General features: G+C 54.3%; 1 protein-coding gene across 3 annotated transcripts in view; it reads right to left on the bottom strand.

Annotated features, from left to right (window-relative positions):
- Positions 1–5183: 5183 nt before the first annotated feature.
- Positions 5184–18881, bottom strand: part of RGS9 (regulator of G protein signaling 9) — a 53800-nt gene continuing 40102 nt past the window's right edge. For all 3 annotated transcript variants that reach the window (XM_036451172.2, XM_045586285.1, XM_036451174.2), the window contains 7 exons: positions 18466–18581; positions 15876–15963; positions 14793–14931; positions 13504–13589; positions 9868–9985; positions 6210–6685; positions 5184–5594 (listed from right to left, as the gene is read on the bottom strand). In XM_036451172.2, the coding sequence (XP_036307065.1) occupies positions 5459–5594; positions 6210–6685; positions 9868–9985; positions 13504–13589; positions 14793–14931; positions 15876–15963; positions 18466–18581 (1159 nt within the window). In that variant the 3' untranslated portion in view covers positions 5184–5458. The remainder of the gene's footprint in view (positions 5595–6209; positions 6686–9867; positions 9986–13503; positions 13590–14792; positions 14932–15875; positions 15964–18465; positions 18582–18881) is intronic.

The following is an 18881-nucleotide window of genomic DNA, read 5'->3' as shown; positions in this document are numbered from 1 at the left end:
CACTAGAAATTTCAGATCAATAACTACTCTGAAGTCATTGACTTTTCATCCTGTTTCAAAAAAAAAACCACTGGAGATTCATGAGAGACGTAGATGGGAAGTAATGAAAGGGCCACCAGCGCAAAACATGAACCTCCACGTACAGAGCGATGTAGCTGTATCATCAGGAGATGTTTATCTTCACTGACGCTGCATCTTCCAAACCCAAGCCCATGCTGGGGGTGGCCCTTATCTCGGGTTCTGTACAAAGAGGAGACTGCAGACAGGCCTCCCGCCCTTTAGAGCTTCCTATCAAGGATAGGCATTGAGGGGAAAGTAATCAGCCTCAACGTAAAACTCAATAAGCATGGCACAGCGGCAGGGGCCTGCGCTCCAGCTGCCCAGAAACGTGGCTGAAAATCCAGGAGTGCCCAGTTACTACAATGCTTCCGTGTCTCTTTGCCTCGAAGCCAAAGATGGAATGGGGGGCCATGGAGGAGGCGCACAGAGAAGGACCAGGGCTGGGGACTCTGCCAGGAGCGCCGAGAGCGCTGTGCTCTGGATCTGCCTGACACCTAATTAACAGCACCCACAGCAGAAGCGAATGGCTCGGCCAGGCATGTGGGCCCTCCTGGGAGTGAGCCTCGCGGTGCTCTCAAAATGGGGAGCCATGCTTCCCTGCGGGGGGAGATACGTTTGCTTGACCTTGTCCCCTGGGCCTCCATGAACCAAATCCCAGATGTTTGCTGTCGGCTCCTTGCAGAGGTGGACGCCATCTTCATGCCGTGCCTTCCGGACAATGCCTCACCCTGTTCTTTTGCATGTCATGGAAGGTAAGTACGCTGAGATCCATTTCCCAAGGTTCTGGCCTTCCCTGCCACACGCTCCTCAACACACACAGCCACAGTCTGGGACCGACAAGACTTTCTCAGACGCCCCATACCCATACTCCATGCACACACATGTCAGGGTATAATGTGTGGCCCTGGGTGCCTGCCTAGACATGTGTGCACACACACGAAGGCATGCTCATGGGAAGACTCCATGCACGTGGGCAGTCTTGGACGTGGCAGATGCTGGCACACCAGCACCTAAACCCGACCCAGCTGCCCCTGAGATGCTCCTCCTACTCACAGGGGCCTGCGAGCACCCCCTTGCTACTTCCTGAGAAGCAGCTGCCCCTCTCTCGGTCTGTCACAGGGCCACACACAAGCCCCTCCCATCAGCACCATTTATTACCATGATATGTCACCCCACTGTGGGCCCTCTGGGTGCCCCAGGCCCCCAGCCTCACCTTCTCAACAAGGAGCTGGCAAATCGCTGTGGCTGAGGAGTGAAGGGTGAAGTTTAATCGGTTTCCAGGCCTAGGAGTCAGAACTTGACCCCAAGAGAGGACCTAACGGGAGGGATTCTGTTGGCTGCAGTCCGCAGGCAAGGGAGGAGTTTTCTTTCTGCAGGAGTTTTCTCTGCAGAGTCCCACCCACCCACAGCAGCCAGGGGGACCCTGCAGGGCCCACAGCCAAGGTCATTGCCAGGAGCCTGAGGCCCAGCGAGAGGCTTCTCTCTCCCAAGGTCCCCACCTCGGCCAGCTTCAGGGGCTCTGGAGTGAGGACAGGAGGACAATGCTCACAGCCCTCCCACTGCTGCCAGTGCCCCCACCCCACCCCCAACACAGCAAAGCACCTGTCTCCAAGACCCTCTTCCTTCTTCTCAGCACAGGCTCTGCATTTTAAGGGGCAATCCCAGCCTCCTCCCTTTGGGGATCCGTGAGCCTCGCACTCCCTCTTCTGGTGAAGCGGGAGGAGGAGCCGGTGCCCAGAGCGGAGGGTGTCAGAGACTGAGGTGAGCAGAAGTCCCATGTCCCCTCCCTGTCCCCAGCTCACCTTCTGGGCACCCAGGGACCTCGGAGTCCTGGGCCAGTACAGGCTCTTAAAAAATCCTTCTTCTCCTCCTTCCTGACAGCTGACGCAGGGAACAGCACTGTCTCCTCTCAGGCAGTGAGGTCACAGCCTCCAGAGGGCCACGCAGTGTCCCCGCCGGCAGCTGCCTAGGACTCCCGGAGACCCTGTTCTGCTGGCAGGTTTCCACCGGAAGGAACGTGAGCACGTCCCTGACACTCTGACCCACAGGATAGGGTATGAACACGGACTGTTTTCCGTCTCCATGTCTGCGTGGCCCCGAAGGCTGAGAATACGTCAGGCACTACCAAGCACTTGCCGAGGATCCAATGAGGTACTCACCACGTGGACGGGAATAAGCCCCGGCCGTGGGAAAGGCTAAAAAAAAAAAAAAAAAAAAAAAAAAATCCTGGTCCTCTATCCATCTTCAGAGACTCTGACATGACTGGACTGGGCATGTCCTGGACACAGGGCCTTTCCAGACTCCCCAAAGGAGAATCATCAGACCAGTGGCTAGGGGCTTTCTCAGACACTCCATACACATGCTCCATGCACACACTTGCCAGGGTGTACCGTGTGGCCCCGGGTGCCTGCACATACACGTGTGGAGAAACAAGATTTAAAAAATACCAGTCCTGCCCTAGCTGGTTTGGCTCAGTGGATAGAGCACCAGCCTGGGGACCTGAGGGGCCCAGATTCGATTCCGTTCAAGGGCACATACCTTGGTTGCAGGCTCCTCCCCAGCCTCGGCCCTGGTGAGGGCTCGTACAGGAGGCAACCAATCGATGTGTTTCTTATACATCGATGTTTCTTTCTGTCTTTCCCTCTCTCTTTCATGCTTTCTCTAGGGGGAAAAAATGGAAAAATATGCTCGGGGGAGTCCACTTGCCCGGATGCTCCCAGCCTTCGGACAATTAAGTGACAGAGGCAGAAACCCCTTCGTGTTTGAACTTCCTTCCCTCTGGGGTCTCTCTGTCACTGCACTTCAGCCTGGGCCTCAGCCAATCCAACCGGTGACTCCGTCAGGCTCTGGTCATCGCTACTGAGATCCACACGGACTTGGTTTCTCTCTATTTTTTTTAAATATATTTTATTGTTTTTTTACAGAGAGGAAGGGAGAGGAATAGAGAGTTAGAAACATCGATGAGAGAGAAACATCCACCAGCTGCCTCCTGCACACCCCCTCCTGGGGATATGCCCGCAACCAGGGTACATGCCCTTGACTGGAATCGAACTTGGGACCTTTCAGTCCACAGGCCAACGTTCTATCCACTGAGCAAACCGGTTAGGCCTCTGTTTCTCTTTAGGATCTTGAGGCGACATAGGAGTGGAGCCCTGCAACACTCTATGCGAGTCCAGGACTGAGCTTCTCCTTTCTCCCGGACACGCTGCCAGTCGACAAAGAGGATGGATTGAGTTCCTTTGATCTCACTTCAGAGCAGCTTTGCAAAGAAGGCCATCACGTTTGCTGGCCCCTCACCTTCCAAGAGGGACCTGGCCGGTTCCACTTATCCTGGGAGGAAAGGCTCCTGACCCCACGGTGAGTGACCTTTGGTGAGCCCGCGGGAGTGGATTCTGCAGAATCTAAACCTCAAAGCTCTTTCCGTGGGGAAGCTGTGTTTCCTGCAGGCTCGGCGACCCCAGGCTTTGGCCAGACACCTACCCGCCATTCATCCTTAGCAGTGCGCAGACAGGTGACTCACAGCCCCGGTATTTATGGGCTAAGTGGGGTAAGGTGTCTGGGGTGAAAAGCAAGTGTGGAGCCCTTATCTACTAATTGGATTCCGATAAAGCGGGGGATGAGAAGGGAGGACATAAGGAGTGGTTGGGCAAACCCCTTGAATTTATCTTTCTCCTGGTGACTTCCCAGGCATCCTTGGGGAAACGTTTTACTCACCCTGTACCCCTTCACCTCCACCCACTGTCCAATCCAAATCGGTCCCAGCAGGACCCCTCGGGCAAAAACAAAGGACACGAGGCACCTGCTCAGCATCGCAGGGCGAAGCCTATCATTTATTTCAGGGACCAGGTAACCTTTGTTGTGGAGGGATGGGGGCCGTCCTGCGCACAGTAGGGTGTTCAGCAGCATCCCTGGCTCTGCCCACTCGGTGCAGGTAGCTTCCCCAGCCAGTCCTGACAACCGAGACTGTCTGCAGGCACTGCTCAGTGTCCCCTGGGCCCAACGGTGTCCCCTGGTGGAGAGCCACTGCTCTAGATCAGTGTTTCCCAAACTTTTGACATATGTGTACCCCTTCTATAATTTTCGTAACGCTGAGTACCCCTCGTACTCATGAGAACGTAAAATTAGGAGCAGCTAAGCACGGTGCAGTGCATATCCCCACCAAACTCCGGTGCAATGTGTACCCCCACCAAACTCTTCCCGTACCCCTGGGGGTACGCGTACCACACTTTGGGAAACACTGCTCTAGATGAATCCCACGCAGCAAGGAGCAGCCCGGGGCCTGGCACAGGGCCGGCCACATGGCAGGGGCTCAGCAAAGACGTGTTGCGTGAATGTCTGGAGGAGGGTTGGGAGGGGCACCCCGAGGCCGGCCCTGCAGAGGCGCCCACCGGACGGGTGCAGCAGGCAGGACAGCGTGCGCTCAGGTTTCCCGCTCAGGCTTCCCCCAGGGGCTCCCCGCCGATGGCCTTGCCTGAGGAGGGCGCTAATGCAGAGGACAAGATGCAGGACACCTCTGACAGTGGCTTTGGCTGAGGGACACCCCAACAGCCCGGCCAAAACTTTCTTGGAACTGGGATCCCATCGGAGACCCTCCCTGCCCCCTCCTCCTGCCCCAGAGGTCAGCCCAGCATCATGATCCGAAGGCCCACGCCGCTCCTCCAGCTCCTACTCTGCATTCTTCCCAGGAGGCGGTCGGCAAACTCATTAGTCAGCAGAGCCAAATGTCAACAGCTTAGCAATTGAAATTTCTTTTGAGAGCCACATGTTTTAAACTTAAACTTCTTCTAACGCCACTTCTTCAACATAGACTCGCCCAGGTCATGGTATTTTGTGGAAGAGCCACACTCAAGGGGCCAAAGAGCCACAGTTTGCCGACCATGGTTTCCAGGTGTTACCCCAGCAGAGCCCATGCCCACCTCACCACACCTTGGCATCTGCTTCTTGCTGGATTTGAGCAGCACACCTGGCCTTCTAGATGGGCCCCTTTCCCCGGCCCCCTTCCTGGGTGGTGCCACACCCTCGGGCATCTCCCTGGCGAGCTCCAAGGCTAAAGCATCATGCACAAGCCAACGGGTAGCTCATACATAACTGAGAACACCAGACACCCTCATTTCAATCCAAGAGGCTCTTACAAGTTAACCGTTTATCGGTTTTAAGGCAGCAAATATTGATAAAGCCATTTTATCCACATGCCAAGGGAGGGAAGGTCAGAGGGTGGGAGGGAATTGGCCACTGGAGCCCAGACAAAGCACACTTCCCCCAAATCCACGTTGTCTCGTCTCTCGGCCCCCAAATATGATCTTAATGCACTTGGTTCCGGAGCGTCCCATGGCCTCGTCCAGCAGAGTCTGCCGGGAGCCCCTGCGTGGTCCCAGGCCCCTGACCAGCCAGCCGTGCCCTAGGCCAGGCTCTCCCAGGGGCAGATGACCTCCTTCTTGATGGCCTGGTCACCCGAGGCCCCCGGCCCCGTGTCCTCCGAGTCCATCAGGTAGGTGCCACTCTCCACAGGCACATTCATTTTAATCTGAAAAAAGCTTCAGACACAAGAGGAAAGCGAGGATGGGGAGTGCAGGGATAACACCCAATGGAAAGAATCAGTAGACATGCACACCCAGAGATATAGGTATATATTGTACAAACACATATGCACACACAGAGACATGTGCACATATATACCCACATGCACATGCCCACAATCATGTGGACATGCCCACACTCATGCATGAACACAGCTATAGACTATGTATGCACACATACACGTATGCGCACACATACACACCTGCACACACAGAGTCGTGTGTACAGATATACCTACATGCACATGCCCACAGACATGAATGCGCACACTTACAGACATGAATGCATGCCTGCATGTATGGACACACCCACAGACATATCTGCACACATATACGCATGCACACACCTATAGGCATGTATGCACACACCCACAAATATATGTGCACACATACACACCTACAGACATGTGTGCACACATACACACATACACACCCACAGACATATGTGCACACACGCACACATGCATATGCCCACAGAGATGCCCACATATACACATATGTCCCAACAGACACCTGCTCACATATCCACACACGTGTGTACACACACACAGCACCACACCCACTGGCACTTACTTTGTCACTCTCCTGGATTTCAGCCGTGGCAGCTGCTGGCCCACCTCCCCCAGGGGCTGCACCTTCCCATGGGACATCGGGGGGCAGTTGGGCGAGAGCCTGGCAAAGACGGGGGAGGCCAAGCAGCCTCGTCTCAGAAAACTGCTGAAGGACAGGGCCACACGGGACTTGAGGGGGGCCCTGGGCGGAGGCTGGGGCCAGGGGCCGTCGGCGGAGGCCTCACTGGTGTCTGTGTTGGAGGGTCCTTGGCCGGCACCGGGTCCACCGGCCTCGCCCTTCTGCTCCGAGCCCTCCAAGGCCACTGTGATGGGCGAGGGGCAGACGGTGCTGCTGGGCCTCCGCATGAAGCGGCCCGGCGAGGGGAAGGGCTTCCTGGGGGAGCGGCAGGAGGAGGAGAAGGGGCTGGAAGGAGAGGGGGGCACGCAAGTCCCCGTGTACACGGCCAGGTGGGGGCTGGGCGCGGCGGGCTGGCCAGGCTGCAGGGAAGGAAAGAGAGCTCAGGGTGAGTTGGGTGGCTGGTCATGGGCCCAGGGGCTGCCCTCTGATAACTCGGCCCCTGCCCGTGTCCCAAGCACAGGTCTGGCGTGGCTTCACCTGGGAGGTTGGAAAGGGTGCCCAAAGCCACCTGTGACAATGGCCCAGACACAGGTCTTCTGCCAAGCCCTGCCCCAAGCCCTGGTCTCCAGACGTGGGCCCTGCATCCCAAGGCACAGGCTGGTCACCCTCCAGGCCTGGGATGCTGGGGCCAGGAGAATTTCCAGTCCCCCCTCAGGTCCAGTCTCCCAGGGAGCAATGCTCAGTACCTGCCACACGCCGTCATCCCTTCTCTATTCTTGGTTCCCAACCTCAGGGCTGGAGGCATCGGAAACAGGAGGAGCCCCAGATGGTGCCTGGCTGACTCTTCCAGGCCTGAGACCACCCGAGCTGACCTGAACCCCTACCTGTGTCCACAGACACGCCTGGGGGATGAATGGCCTGGACCCAGCACCTCCCATGCCTCCAGCGGGCAGAGCAGGTGGTTGGGAGGAAAGACTGGGTGTGGGACCTGGACAAGCCAGGAGAAGGAGGCAGGCAATACGGGGAGGGAGGTTCCTCGGTGCAGAAGGGTGAGCCCTGGGCCACCGAGGCCCTCATGTCCGGTAGCACCGGGGCGGGAGGGCGGGGTCAGGTGTGCTTCAGCTGAAGCAGCCTGAGAGAGCCTGCCTGAGCTGGAAAATTAAAATTGGAAAGTTCAGGGAGCTCCCCTCTGTCACCTCTCTTCCCTTCCCAGGGTCATGGGCGGGGGTTGGCTGTGTTGCCTCCTGAGGATGCGCAGATGCGGATTGCCATCCCATTGCCTGTGGGGTTTGGATAGGACATGGTGTCCTGGAGAGTGAACTAAAACACCAAACCCACGAAGTAAGCTTTGTTAGGAGCAATAAAGACACCAAAGTGTCTTCCGCCCTCAGCTGACTGACTGAGGACACCCCCCTCCCCCCACCCCAGTCCATTCACTTGACTCCTACTTCCTCAGAATTAGTGATAAACTCCCGTTAGAATCCCCACTTTCCAGATAAAAAACACTGACACTCATGGAGATGACGCAACTTGACCAAGATCACACAGCTTATGACAGGAGGAGTCCCTCCCTATACTCCCCCCCCCCCAATTCTGTGCCCTCTCCCCACCTCCCTCTTTCCCCAGCTCCTCCTCTTCTCCAGGATGAAGGACAGTGCAGGTAAGGAAGGTGGCCGCTATCCTGCTTCACTCACCTGGCCTGAGAAGGTCCTTCCTTCTGGCCAATAGCCATGAGTCCAACTGGCCCTGGGCACTCTAAGCAGGATGCCTTTCCTACCCCTTCCAAACCCCACTTCCCCGCCCCCGACCCCTGTCATGATGACCTTGGCCGCTCCCCCCCAGAGGCCTAAGGCTTACACTTGCAGACCCAGCCCTTCCAGCCCATGCCACACCCACCATTGGTGTGAAGCAGCAAAGCGGTGGCATGCAAGGCACATGGCGAAGAAATGAGACACGACAGAGACGCAGTGACGGTGAGCTTGGCTCGGCTTGTGCTGATGTTTTATTGTGCAAGGGGACCAGGAGGAGTGGGGGGAGGAGCATGAAATGGGCAGGTGTGTTGACATGAGGACACAATCACAGGATCGAAATGAAAGGCAAAGCAGATGGCGCAAGAGGAGCGATTCGTTTTCCGTCTGGAAACTGAGTGAGAATTCCCATGAGACCTGTGCCCCCTGAACTCCTACTTCCTGGGAGCGGGCAGGGGAGGAGAGGGCTGCGTTCACCCCCGCTAGTCCCTTCTCACTTGCCCTTCCCTCGCCGTCCCCAAAAGCCAAGGAGCAAAGATGGCCCCATGAGGGCAAATCCACCTGGCTGAGCACCCCTTCTCATCCTCAGCCCAGCACAGTCCTTCTCGTTTGGGCCTTTGCTTCAGCCATGGAACTCGTTACCAGAAGCCTGACCAGTCACTGCACTGTTGCTGGCTAGTCCTCTAGCGGGAGCTGCAGACAGAGGACAGGATACCAATGCCCTAATCTCCTCCCCTTGAACATGTCCGTGTCCTAATGGTCCCTAGAGAGCTGGGAGGGCCACACTGCAAGACTTTGAGAGAGAAGTAAAATGGTTTGGGTATACCTCAGGAAATGCCCTACATATTAAAATAATAATAATAATAATAACAAATCACTGTATTGGACAACACTGGCAGCGATAAGAAAGCACAAGCTTATTCTGAGACCATGAAGCTACTAGGGATAAGGAGGATAGTGATGATGATGATAATGGGGTGATGATACTGTTGGTGAGGAGGATCATAAGGGTACTGCTGCTGATGGTGGTGAGGATGAGGATGCTGGTGAGGGCAGGGATGATAGTTATGAGGATGATGATGGTGATGATTATAACTGTTGTGTTGATAATATCAGCAGCTAGCCTCTACTGAGCACTTATGACATGCCAGGCATTGTCCTAAGTAAGCACTCCACTGGTATTTTCATGTCTCTGGCCCACCCACCCTAGGTAACTGTGACCGAGCACAAGCTCAAGAGACATGTCTTAGCAGGGCCTTTCCAGGCAGGTGTAGCAGAGGCGTGCAGTGACGTGCATCTATCTATAGGGAAACCCTGCAACTAGTCTCTTGGTGGGGCCTCCAACTGCTTTGGAAGCAACGTCTGAATTGGAGAGGAAAGACGGGATGAGAGCTTCACCGAGCTATTGAAACAAATGTGCCTGAAGAACTATGCCTGGGCTGAGTAGGGGGCAGAGAGGCCTTCCCTTTAATTTTTCAAAGCAAATGATGGAACGCAAGTCAGCCTGTTTTCTCTATGATTCTCACTACCAGGACCCCCGATGGTGAGAGAGGTGGTCACACAGCAACTGAGTCAGGAGACCTCCCCCCCCCCCACACACACACACACATTGCCCCTTGGTTGTTGGGTGAGAGAGCTAAGCTCACGTTGCCGTGGTATTGGGAAGCCACCCTGAAGGAGGTCAGAGGAGTGATGCATTTCCCCCACTGATCGGGGATGGACTCTTCTAGACTCTGACCCTGCCTTTGCTTGCCTCTCCCAAGCGCCTGCCCCTGGCACCCCCAGCAATGGCAGATTCATTTAGGAGGCAGCTCTCTTTTGAGTTGGCTCCTACGGTCCAGCTTGCTCATGACCTGGGTGATGTCCACCGTGTTGGCCGCTTCCCGAGCTTTGGCTTCCTCCTCCAGCTGCCTCAGGATGACGGGGCTCGGGCTGGAGCGCAGGTGACGCCGCATAAACGGGAGGCTGGAGCTGGAAGGAGGGACGGCACGGGTGGTTAGCAGAAAGCCACAAGGCTAGCCCAGCGATGGCCTCTCCGCACCCGGTTTGGAGGTGGGGCTGGGAGGCCAGAGCTGAACTTGTCCCCTCCTGCTCCTGGTGGACTTCAGGTGGGGCTCTCAGCGGTATGTCCGACCTCAGCCCTCTTCTCCTCCCTTGGAGCATGGCACCAGAGTGAGCGCCAACTGCCATCCGATTTTAGGCGGGGCGCCAGGGAGCCTGCGTGGGTGGCGATGGTTAGACACACCTACAACCTTTCGAAGTCCACCTGTCATCCTGACTTCCTGCAGGCTCTTCCTGAAGGAGGGAGAGAGGAGGGTTTGGGTTCCTGCCTCAAGGGAGAGCTGGAGCAAAGCCAAGGTTCAGGGACGGAGAAGAGCTGGGCTGGTTAGGAGGTCAGTGGGCCAAGAAAGGGGAAAGGGGCCGGAAGAGGGTTGGGGAGCTGGTGGCCTCATGCACATGCACCCAGGGAGTCAGAATCTTCCACGGAGGTTAAACGTGGATTCCTGGGACCAAACTCTCTTGATGTGGCCTCGGAAGAAGCCAGGACAGTGCTCTAGGGGTCTGACTCATTCGGGAGAGAGGAAGCAGCTAAGCCACCCACAGGCTGGGAGACAATATTTAGCAGCAAAGGTTATCCCCAAATTTCTGGACTACAGGAGCCTGGAGAACTCTATCTACCCTAGGGAGGAGGAGGGTTCCCCCACAGCAAGGCATGCCCAGTCCTGGGTCTCCCACCAGCCCTGCCAAGCGAATGCAGAGAGCTCGACGTAACTTGTTCTGGAAAAATGAAGTTTTATACATAGCCTAATACCCACACATCATGGGACGAACTCACACTCGCCATGACCCCCCCATGGTCACAGGCGGAGTTTCAATGTCACAAAGGCATTCCCACACGTACCCCCCGCCCACAGCAGCAGGAACAGCATCGCCCGGCTCCAACACCAGCGCCTCTCACCGCACCTGGGGCCCGATGCCAACGCAGCCCTCCTGGCACCCGGTGCCCAGAGATCCTCGCTGGTTTCTCCGTCCGCCCCGGGGCTCACGGAGCTTCTGGAGAGAGCAGTGCGAGACTCCCCTTCCTTCCTTCCCCACTACTTCCTGGCAGGACTTGTGGAGCGATTATGGCCCTTTCTTGTGGCTTAAAGGAGACGCTTTCAAATCCCCAGGGACCCTGAACTCCCTCCCTTCCCCGGGTAACCGAGAAGAATGGCACCACAGAGACCTCCTTTCTCTCCTTTTCATAACAGCGCCATTATCCTCGAGAATGAAACCGAGTTGGGTTTTCTTTTGAAAGCTCCTTTGATGAAGGCTCCGGTCCAACCACCGTGCTTTTGAATTGACTGGAGATGCTGGATAGGAGCCCAGCGTGGGCCGAGCTGGCAAGCGCGAGCATTGACTAACGCCGCGGGGACCGGCCATGCGTTGGCGCTGGGAACACCTCTGCCAAAGTCCCGCGTCTTTGGTTACTATTTTGAATCTTCAATCCCCGTCGATCAGAGATTTTTCAACTGGTGTGCTGCACGAATGTTTAAAACATGCAATACCTGCCTATCTAGTCAGGGGCGCTGACCTCTTTTCCCTAAGAGTGTCAAATTAAAAAAATAAGAAACAAAAAATGACGACAGCCAACACAGCAATAGCTATCTGGTGTGAATTCCCTGTCTTGAACCATAAATATATAGGTCATATAACAAAGTTACAGTGTGTGTCTGTGTGTGTGTGTGTGTCTGTGTGTGTGTGTGTATGATTGATTGATTGATTGATTGATTGATTGATTTCAGAGAGGAATGGAGAGGGAAAAAGAGAAACCTAAATGATGAGAGAGAGTGATTGATTGGCTGCCTCCTGCACGCCCCAAACCACAGAGAGAGCCCACAACCCAGGCATGTGCCCTGACCAGAAATCGAACCGTGAACTCCTGGTTCATAGGTCGATGCTCAACCACTGAGCCACACTGGCCAGGCACAGAGTTGCATCTTATTGGTCACGTCGCATAATCAAGTTGCATCTGACTGGTTAATTCTTCATACCACAAATCCTTATATACAAGTAGAGACACCTGATTTTTTTTTTTAAAGTAATTTTGGAGCAAAAAGCATAGATGATTACTATTATTTTTTTTTTGTTAATCAATCGAAATTATAACTTTTTTGTCAAATTGGACAAAAAAATGTATTTTTGGTGTGCTGCGGAATTTTAGTAATTAGTTTATGTGTGCCATGAGATGACAAAGGTCAAAAATTGCTACCATAGAGGTTTCTTTTTGCCAAAAGGAGGGCTCACACTGCCCCCTCAGAACATGATTTCGCGCCAGGGCTCTGCCAGATGAGGTGACCTCCATCCCCAGTGAGGACGGTGCTGACGACAGACACTGAGAGGGCCCCAGGAATACTTGGAACGTCACTGTTCGTTTCCCCTCACCATCTACCATGTCTCTTGTGGTGCGTTCTGCTGTTCCCTGTAAGGTCTCAGGACATTACAAGGATACAAAGATGTGACTAAATTAATCCCCATTCATTAGGGAGGTGGAGAAGTACAGCAATTAAAAAACTGGCCCCTGCTGGTTTGGCGCAGTGGACAGAGCATCAGCCTGCAGATGATTCTCTCTCATCATTGATGTTTCTCTCTCTCTCTGTCTCTCTCCCTTCCTCTCTGAAATCAATTATATATAATATATACTAGAGGCCCAATGCATGGATTCATGCACCGATGGGGTCCCTCAGGCTGGCCTGCACCCTCTCACAATCTGGGACCCCTTGGGGAATGTCGGGCTGCTGGTTTCGGCCCAATCCCTGCACCGGCAGTCTGACATCTCCCCAGGGATGTAGTAGTGCGCGAAGCAGCAGGCAGCCAGGGAGGAGCCCTACCCAGGCCAGGCGCTGAGCCACTCGGGCTCATCCCAGCCTCACTGCACCTGCCACGGCAGCTGTGCTCACAAGCTGTGAGCCAGGCTTCTGGTGCCCATTGGTCAGCTGAGCAGCACTCCCGCTGTGGGAGCGCACTGACCACCAGGGAGCAGTTTATCCATTGAGCATCTGCTCCCTGGTGGTCAGTGCGCGTCATAGCAACCAATCAAATGGTCAACAGGTCAAACGGTCGACTGGTTGCTTAGGGTTTTATACATATAGATTTAAAAACCAATGCATTACAAAAAAATGAAGTGTTTTAATTTAAAAAAAAAAAAAACACCAATGAGTTGCTTCTATTTGTGATAAGTGTAACTATAAGTCTAATAAGACATTTGCTTGCAAACCAGCACAAGAGGAAAACAGCTCATTGGCCATAATGATGAAGGAAATCTTGCTAGGATGATATCAGGGCATTCTAAGGACAATGAGGCCATCAGACCTTAAGAAATACATCCCAGTCCGCAGTATTTCCACTAAACACACATCTCTCAACCATGGCCACTGGCCTGGAAGAGACCGCCGGTTCTCTGTAAACACGAACAGCGGGCATCTGGCAGGCACAGGCCTTCCACTTGCCTTCTCTTGGTGGTTTCCTGAGGCTCAATCGCCTTGGCCAGCATTTCCTTATAGATGGGAGATTTCAAATAGCGAGCATAGGAATCCTAGTGGGGACGAGAGGAAAACAGTAATTACGAGAGGGAACGTGTCAAATCAAATGAACGCGCTTGCCGTTTTCAAGCCCTCCCTCGGCAATTAGATGGCGAGGTGAAGAGAATGTGTCTCCTTGCGTGAAAGGCATTTATGTCTGTGTGTGTGTGTGTGTGTGTGTGTGTGTGTGTGTGTGTGTGTCCAAAGCAATGGACCTCAAAGGTGGTCCCGACTGCCGCCATCGACAGGAGGCAGGGAGGGAGGGAGGGCTCCGCCTTCGGCTCCGAGGAGCACAGCTTGAATCTGGCTCCACCTCATTACTGTGGAGCGAAAGGCCTAGTGGAACCACGCGGCATGGACGGGGTCCTCCCAGCCAGCGAGCTGGGGGCTCAAGAGGGTTCCAGCCCAGAGCACGGATGGAAGAGCCAGCGTTTAGGGAGACAGCACCCGCAAAACTATAGCCACAGGCCGCGTCCCTTGCCCCCATACGAAAGAACTCTCTGGGCCCCTGCCCTACCCCCACCACCAGCACCATCAGTGAAGACCCACCTTCATTTTTTTTTTACTTTTTTTTTTATTATTAAATTATTATCTGTGTACATATTTTACCATTGCTCCCCCCCTCCCATACATACCCACCCTCCCCAGAGTTTTGTGTCCATCGGTTGTACTCATATGCATGTATACAAGTCCTTCGGTTGATCTCTTATCTCCCCCAGATCTCCCTCCCTACCATCCCCGCTGTCATTCTCATCATTTGCAGCAACCTGGATGGAATTGGAGAACATCATGCTGAGTGAAATAAGCCAGTCACTGAAAGAGAAACACCACATGACCTCACTCATTTACGGATAATAAAGAACATTATAAAGTGATGAACCCAGTGGCGTAGCGTGGGCTTTCGTCGCCTGGGGCCGACCGGAAATTTGCCGCCCCCCATTTAAAAACGTCTGCGAAAATTTCTATTGCACCACCTGCTTCACCTGCCCCCCTTTCCGCACCCGCGTGGTCTGCTTGGCTTGAATCAGCACGGGCGCGATTTGCAGTTTTACATATACCTATATTTTTTTAAATTTAAATATCATGGTGATTGCCGCCGCCCCTTTTGATACGCCGCCCGGGGCCATGGCCCCCTCGGCACCCCCCTCGCTACACCACTGAATGAACCAAAAGATATAGAGACAGTAAAGCAACAAGCAGACTGTCAAAAGACCCACCTTCTTCATGAGCATGTAGATGTGGGTCTGCGCTGCGTCCAGCACATAGCGGTGGGGGTGCCTCAGCCCCTTGACCGTGATGTCCATGGTTTTGCCATCGATGTTGATCCACCGCCTCGCCCCGGGGGCCAGGAAGAGCCTGGGGCGGGGAGGGAAATGTTAGCAAAAAGCAGCTCAGCCAAGTCGGTTAGTAAGGTCACAGCTGCCTGGCTGGTGTGGCTCAGTAGCTGAGCGTCGACCTATCAACCGGGAAAGTCACAGTTTGATTTCCAATCAGGGCACAGGCCTGGATGGCGGGCTGAATCCCCAGTGGGGGGCGTGCAGGAGGCAGCCGATCAATGATTCTCTCTCATCGTGGATGTTTCTATCTCTCTCTCCTTCTCCCTCCCTCTCTGCCCTGGGCCCTCAGAGCCCGAGACAGGTGTCCGAAAAGGCCAGTGCAGAGGAGTCCAGCCAGGATGTGGCCACAGCAAGACACCAGCACCCGGCGTGGGGAGGAGGGGTGGGTGCCCCGTGGCCGTGCTGGTGGCCTCACCACGCCCCTTCCCTCTCCACCCGGCCACCAGAAGCAGGGCTGGCCCCCTGAAGGGACACCCTCAGCTGTCGGTAGTTTGGAGGGGAATTCGGAGGAGAGGCAGGCCCGTGGAGGGATAGGCTTATTACTACACGCAGTGAGTGGGGTGGAGCCGGTAACGGCAACATAAGTGTTGTGCCCACAGCTGTATCCTAGGCTGGGCTCACGGTCCTGGACATTTGGGGGACCTCCCTTCCCCGTATGGGCCTCTCTCTCTCTCTCTCTCTCTCTCTCTCTCTCTCTCTCTCTCTCTCTCTCTCTCTCTCTTTGGCACGGGCGCACCTATCTCTCAGAAGACCTAAGGGGGCTTAGAGCACTGTCATTCAGGGCGGCTTGCTTCTTTAACTCCTAGGTAAGCACCTTCCCCCAGGATCAGGGGGGTCCTTCCACAGCGGCAGTGAGTATTTATAGCATGGCAGGTGCAGGACTGAGCTGGCTGACACCAGGGGTGTGCGATGGGGTGGGGTGGGGGGCAGGAACGGCTCTCCAACAAGGTGGCTAATCCTCACTTGTAAATCTCCTCCGCTTTCTCCTTGACCTTGGACTGATCTCCGTACTTGAGGTCCTCGCAGGCTTCCCAGAAGCCCAGGTTCTCTCCTGCACAGGGAGACAAAAGCCAGACAGGGAGCCAGCGGGGAGAAGGAAAGAGGAGAGACGGGTCAGCCAGGATAGGTTCAGTTCCCAGCTGTGCGGTGCCTGTGGGCCAGACAAAACAAGGAGCAGCCACGCCGACCCATGGACCTATGTCTGCTGCACACGTGACTTTGACAGGAGCTGGAGGGGTGTCTCCTGTGGTCATTGCTCCATCCCCAAGGACTCAAGCTCCGCTCACGTCAGCCCCCAGAGGCTGCCGTGTCCTCTGTCCTGGAAGTTAGGGGTAGCACATGCGTGAACAAGGCCACACATGCATTGCTCGGCGATAGGGCCCCTTCTGCAAAATGTGGTGTGTCCACACGGTGAAATCTTATTCGGTGGTGAAAAGGAATGAGGCATCGGAGTGTGCTACCACATGGACGAACCTTGAAAGCACTGCGCTAAGTGAAAGAAGACAAAGGGATGCTTGCTTTGTGATTCCGTGTACAGGAAACGGCCAAAAGAGGCAAAGCCCAGACGATGGAAAGCAGATTAGTGGTTGCCTAGGGCTGGGGGCAGGGAGGACGTGCGGACGGAGGAAGGAGAAGAACAGGACATTTCTACTGGGTTTTCTCTTTGAGGTGGTGAGAATGTTCTAGAATTGTATAGTGGTAATGGATGCACAACTTTGTGAATACACTAAAACCACTGAATTGTATCCTTTAAAAGGGTATGTGGGTCATGGCATGTTATTTTATGGTATGTGAATTATATCTCAATTTTATGATATTTTTTTGTAAAGATGTTTATTTTTAATGTCTTTTATTGATTTTTATTTTATTTTTACAGAGAGGAAGGGAGAGGGATAGAGTTACAAACATTGATGAGAGAGAAACATTGATCAGCTGCCTCCTGCATACCACCTACTGGGGATGTGCCCACAACCAAGGTACATGCCCTTGACCGGAATCGAACCTGGGACCCTTCAGTCCTCAGGACGACACTCTATCCACTGAACCAAACTGGTTAGGGCTTAATGATTTTTTAATTAAATGAGAAAACGGATGATTCACCTGCCCTGTTCATTCCTGGAGCCTCGAGGATGTCATGAGAAGATCACCAATAGCGCTATTTTGATAACGCAGGGAAATCCTTTCCACAGATTTTGTTACTAAGTAATGCGTGGGTGGGAGAGACTCGGGGTGTGAGTTGTGACTTTGCCACTAGATGGCACCCTTTCCACTCATTGGCCAGATGCTTCTGTCTGGTTCGGAAAGCTCTCCCCTTCCTCGCCATCTACAATGCGTTTCCTTGTAGCATGGCAATTCGGCTGGATCTGAGAGAAGGATGTTCAAGAATACATACTATAATGTGATGTGTCACATCCAACCCCCTAACGGCACATCCCTCGAGGGTACTTTCAGGAACAACCCCACAGACAGGTGGGCCGTGGGGAATAAGCAGCTGAATGATGAGGCACTCATGTGGTGTTCCCCAGAGCTGGGACTTGGTAAGGAAGTAAATGAACCCCATAAAAGTAAATAGTTCAGCCCTGGTGGCGTGGCTCAGTGGGTTGGCGTCCTCCTTTGAGAAAGGTTGCTGGTTCGATTCCTGGTCAGGGCACATCCACAGGCACATCCCCGGGTTTCCGGCTCCATCCCCAGTAGGGGGCATGCAGGAGGCATTGGATCAATGTCTGTCTGTCTCTCTCTCTCCCTCTTACCCTCCTACTTTCTCTCCCTCTCTCCCTCTCCCTTTGTCTCTGTCTCTTTCTCTCTCTTTACCCCCCTCTAAAAAAAATCAATAAAATATATATTTTATAAAAGTAAATGTTTCAGTAGAAGTGTGGAAGCCAGTGGAACGCTCAGCCCAGTGAAATGGTCCTGACCTGACCTATGACTCCCCAGGGGTCTCTCAGTGCTGTCTGTATATTTAAGAAATTGCAAGTGTCTACCGTGTGAGGCATCCAGAGACGGGATGGATCTAGATTCTAGAACGTGGCCCCACCCGGGCCATTAAAACCCGCACCCTCCTAAGCCCCCAGTGGAAGCGGCGCTGGAGAGCGGCCATCCATTATGGCCAACATTAGAATCACCTGGGGAGTGTTCAACCTTTGGGAAATTCCACCCCAAATCAACTAAAAAGGAGCCTGTGGGATGGGGCCCAAGCGAGCAGTCTAAACTCTCCCCAGGTGACGGGCATGGGCAGCCGGCGTGGGAAAGCTCGGAGCTGCGGGACGTCAGGCTGAGAAACAAGAGAAAGCTTGCTTTCTGCCTCGCCTCTCTCCTCGTCCGCTTTCGGGGAGCTGCACGGAGCAGGAGCTGGTGACCTCAGGATCAGGGTAAGGAATTGGGCAGCCAGCATGGAGGAGGGGGAGCTTGAAAATGTGAATAATATTCATGTGAGCGAGTGAAATTCCCCTCGCCCCAACCGTGAGGCCCCTGGGGAACCCTGTGCTAGACAGGACAAGAGTGCTTCTAAATGTTAAACCTTTTTTCTTTTTTCTTTTTTAAATCAAAGACCCACCACTGAATTCTTTCTTGAGAAAGTACTGGAAGCTCTGGCGCCCCTTGGGGTCTCGAATCAGTTCACTGAAGTTGATGGCCCACCGTTCCACGCGCATCTTGGTTGGGACTTCCACCCTGCAGGGGGGACACCGTGTAAATGCACCGGACACCACGTGGGAGGGGGCTGTGCCAGGCGGCGGCCTGGACTGGGGGCACGGCTTTAGCTCCTTCCATCAGCCCCAAGGCCCTGGTTCCCCCCTGTTGTGCAGTCACTCCTGTTAGGAAAATACAGCCTCCCAGCAGAAGCTGGCCACCCCAAGGTGAGAAGGTCCGGCCACGGAGAGCCTGCGCTCTTAGCCTTTGGGGCAAAAGAGCAGGAAGGCCTGCTCCAGAGCCTGTGACCAGCCAGCAGAGGGCAGGCTGCATGTCGGACAG

This window comes from Pipistrellus kuhlii, unplaced genomic scaffold (assembly GCF_014108245.1).
Source record: "Pipistrellus kuhlii isolate mPipKuh1 unplaced genomic scaffold, mPipKuh1.p scaffold_m20_p_22, whole genome shotgun sequence".
Classification (NCBI taxonomy): Eukaryota; Metazoa; Chordata; class Mammalia; order Chiroptera; family Vespertilionidae; genus Pipistrellus; species Pipistrellus kuhlii.
Note: the sequence above shows the minus strand (reverse complement) of the source record. Positions and strands in the feature narration are given on the sequence as shown.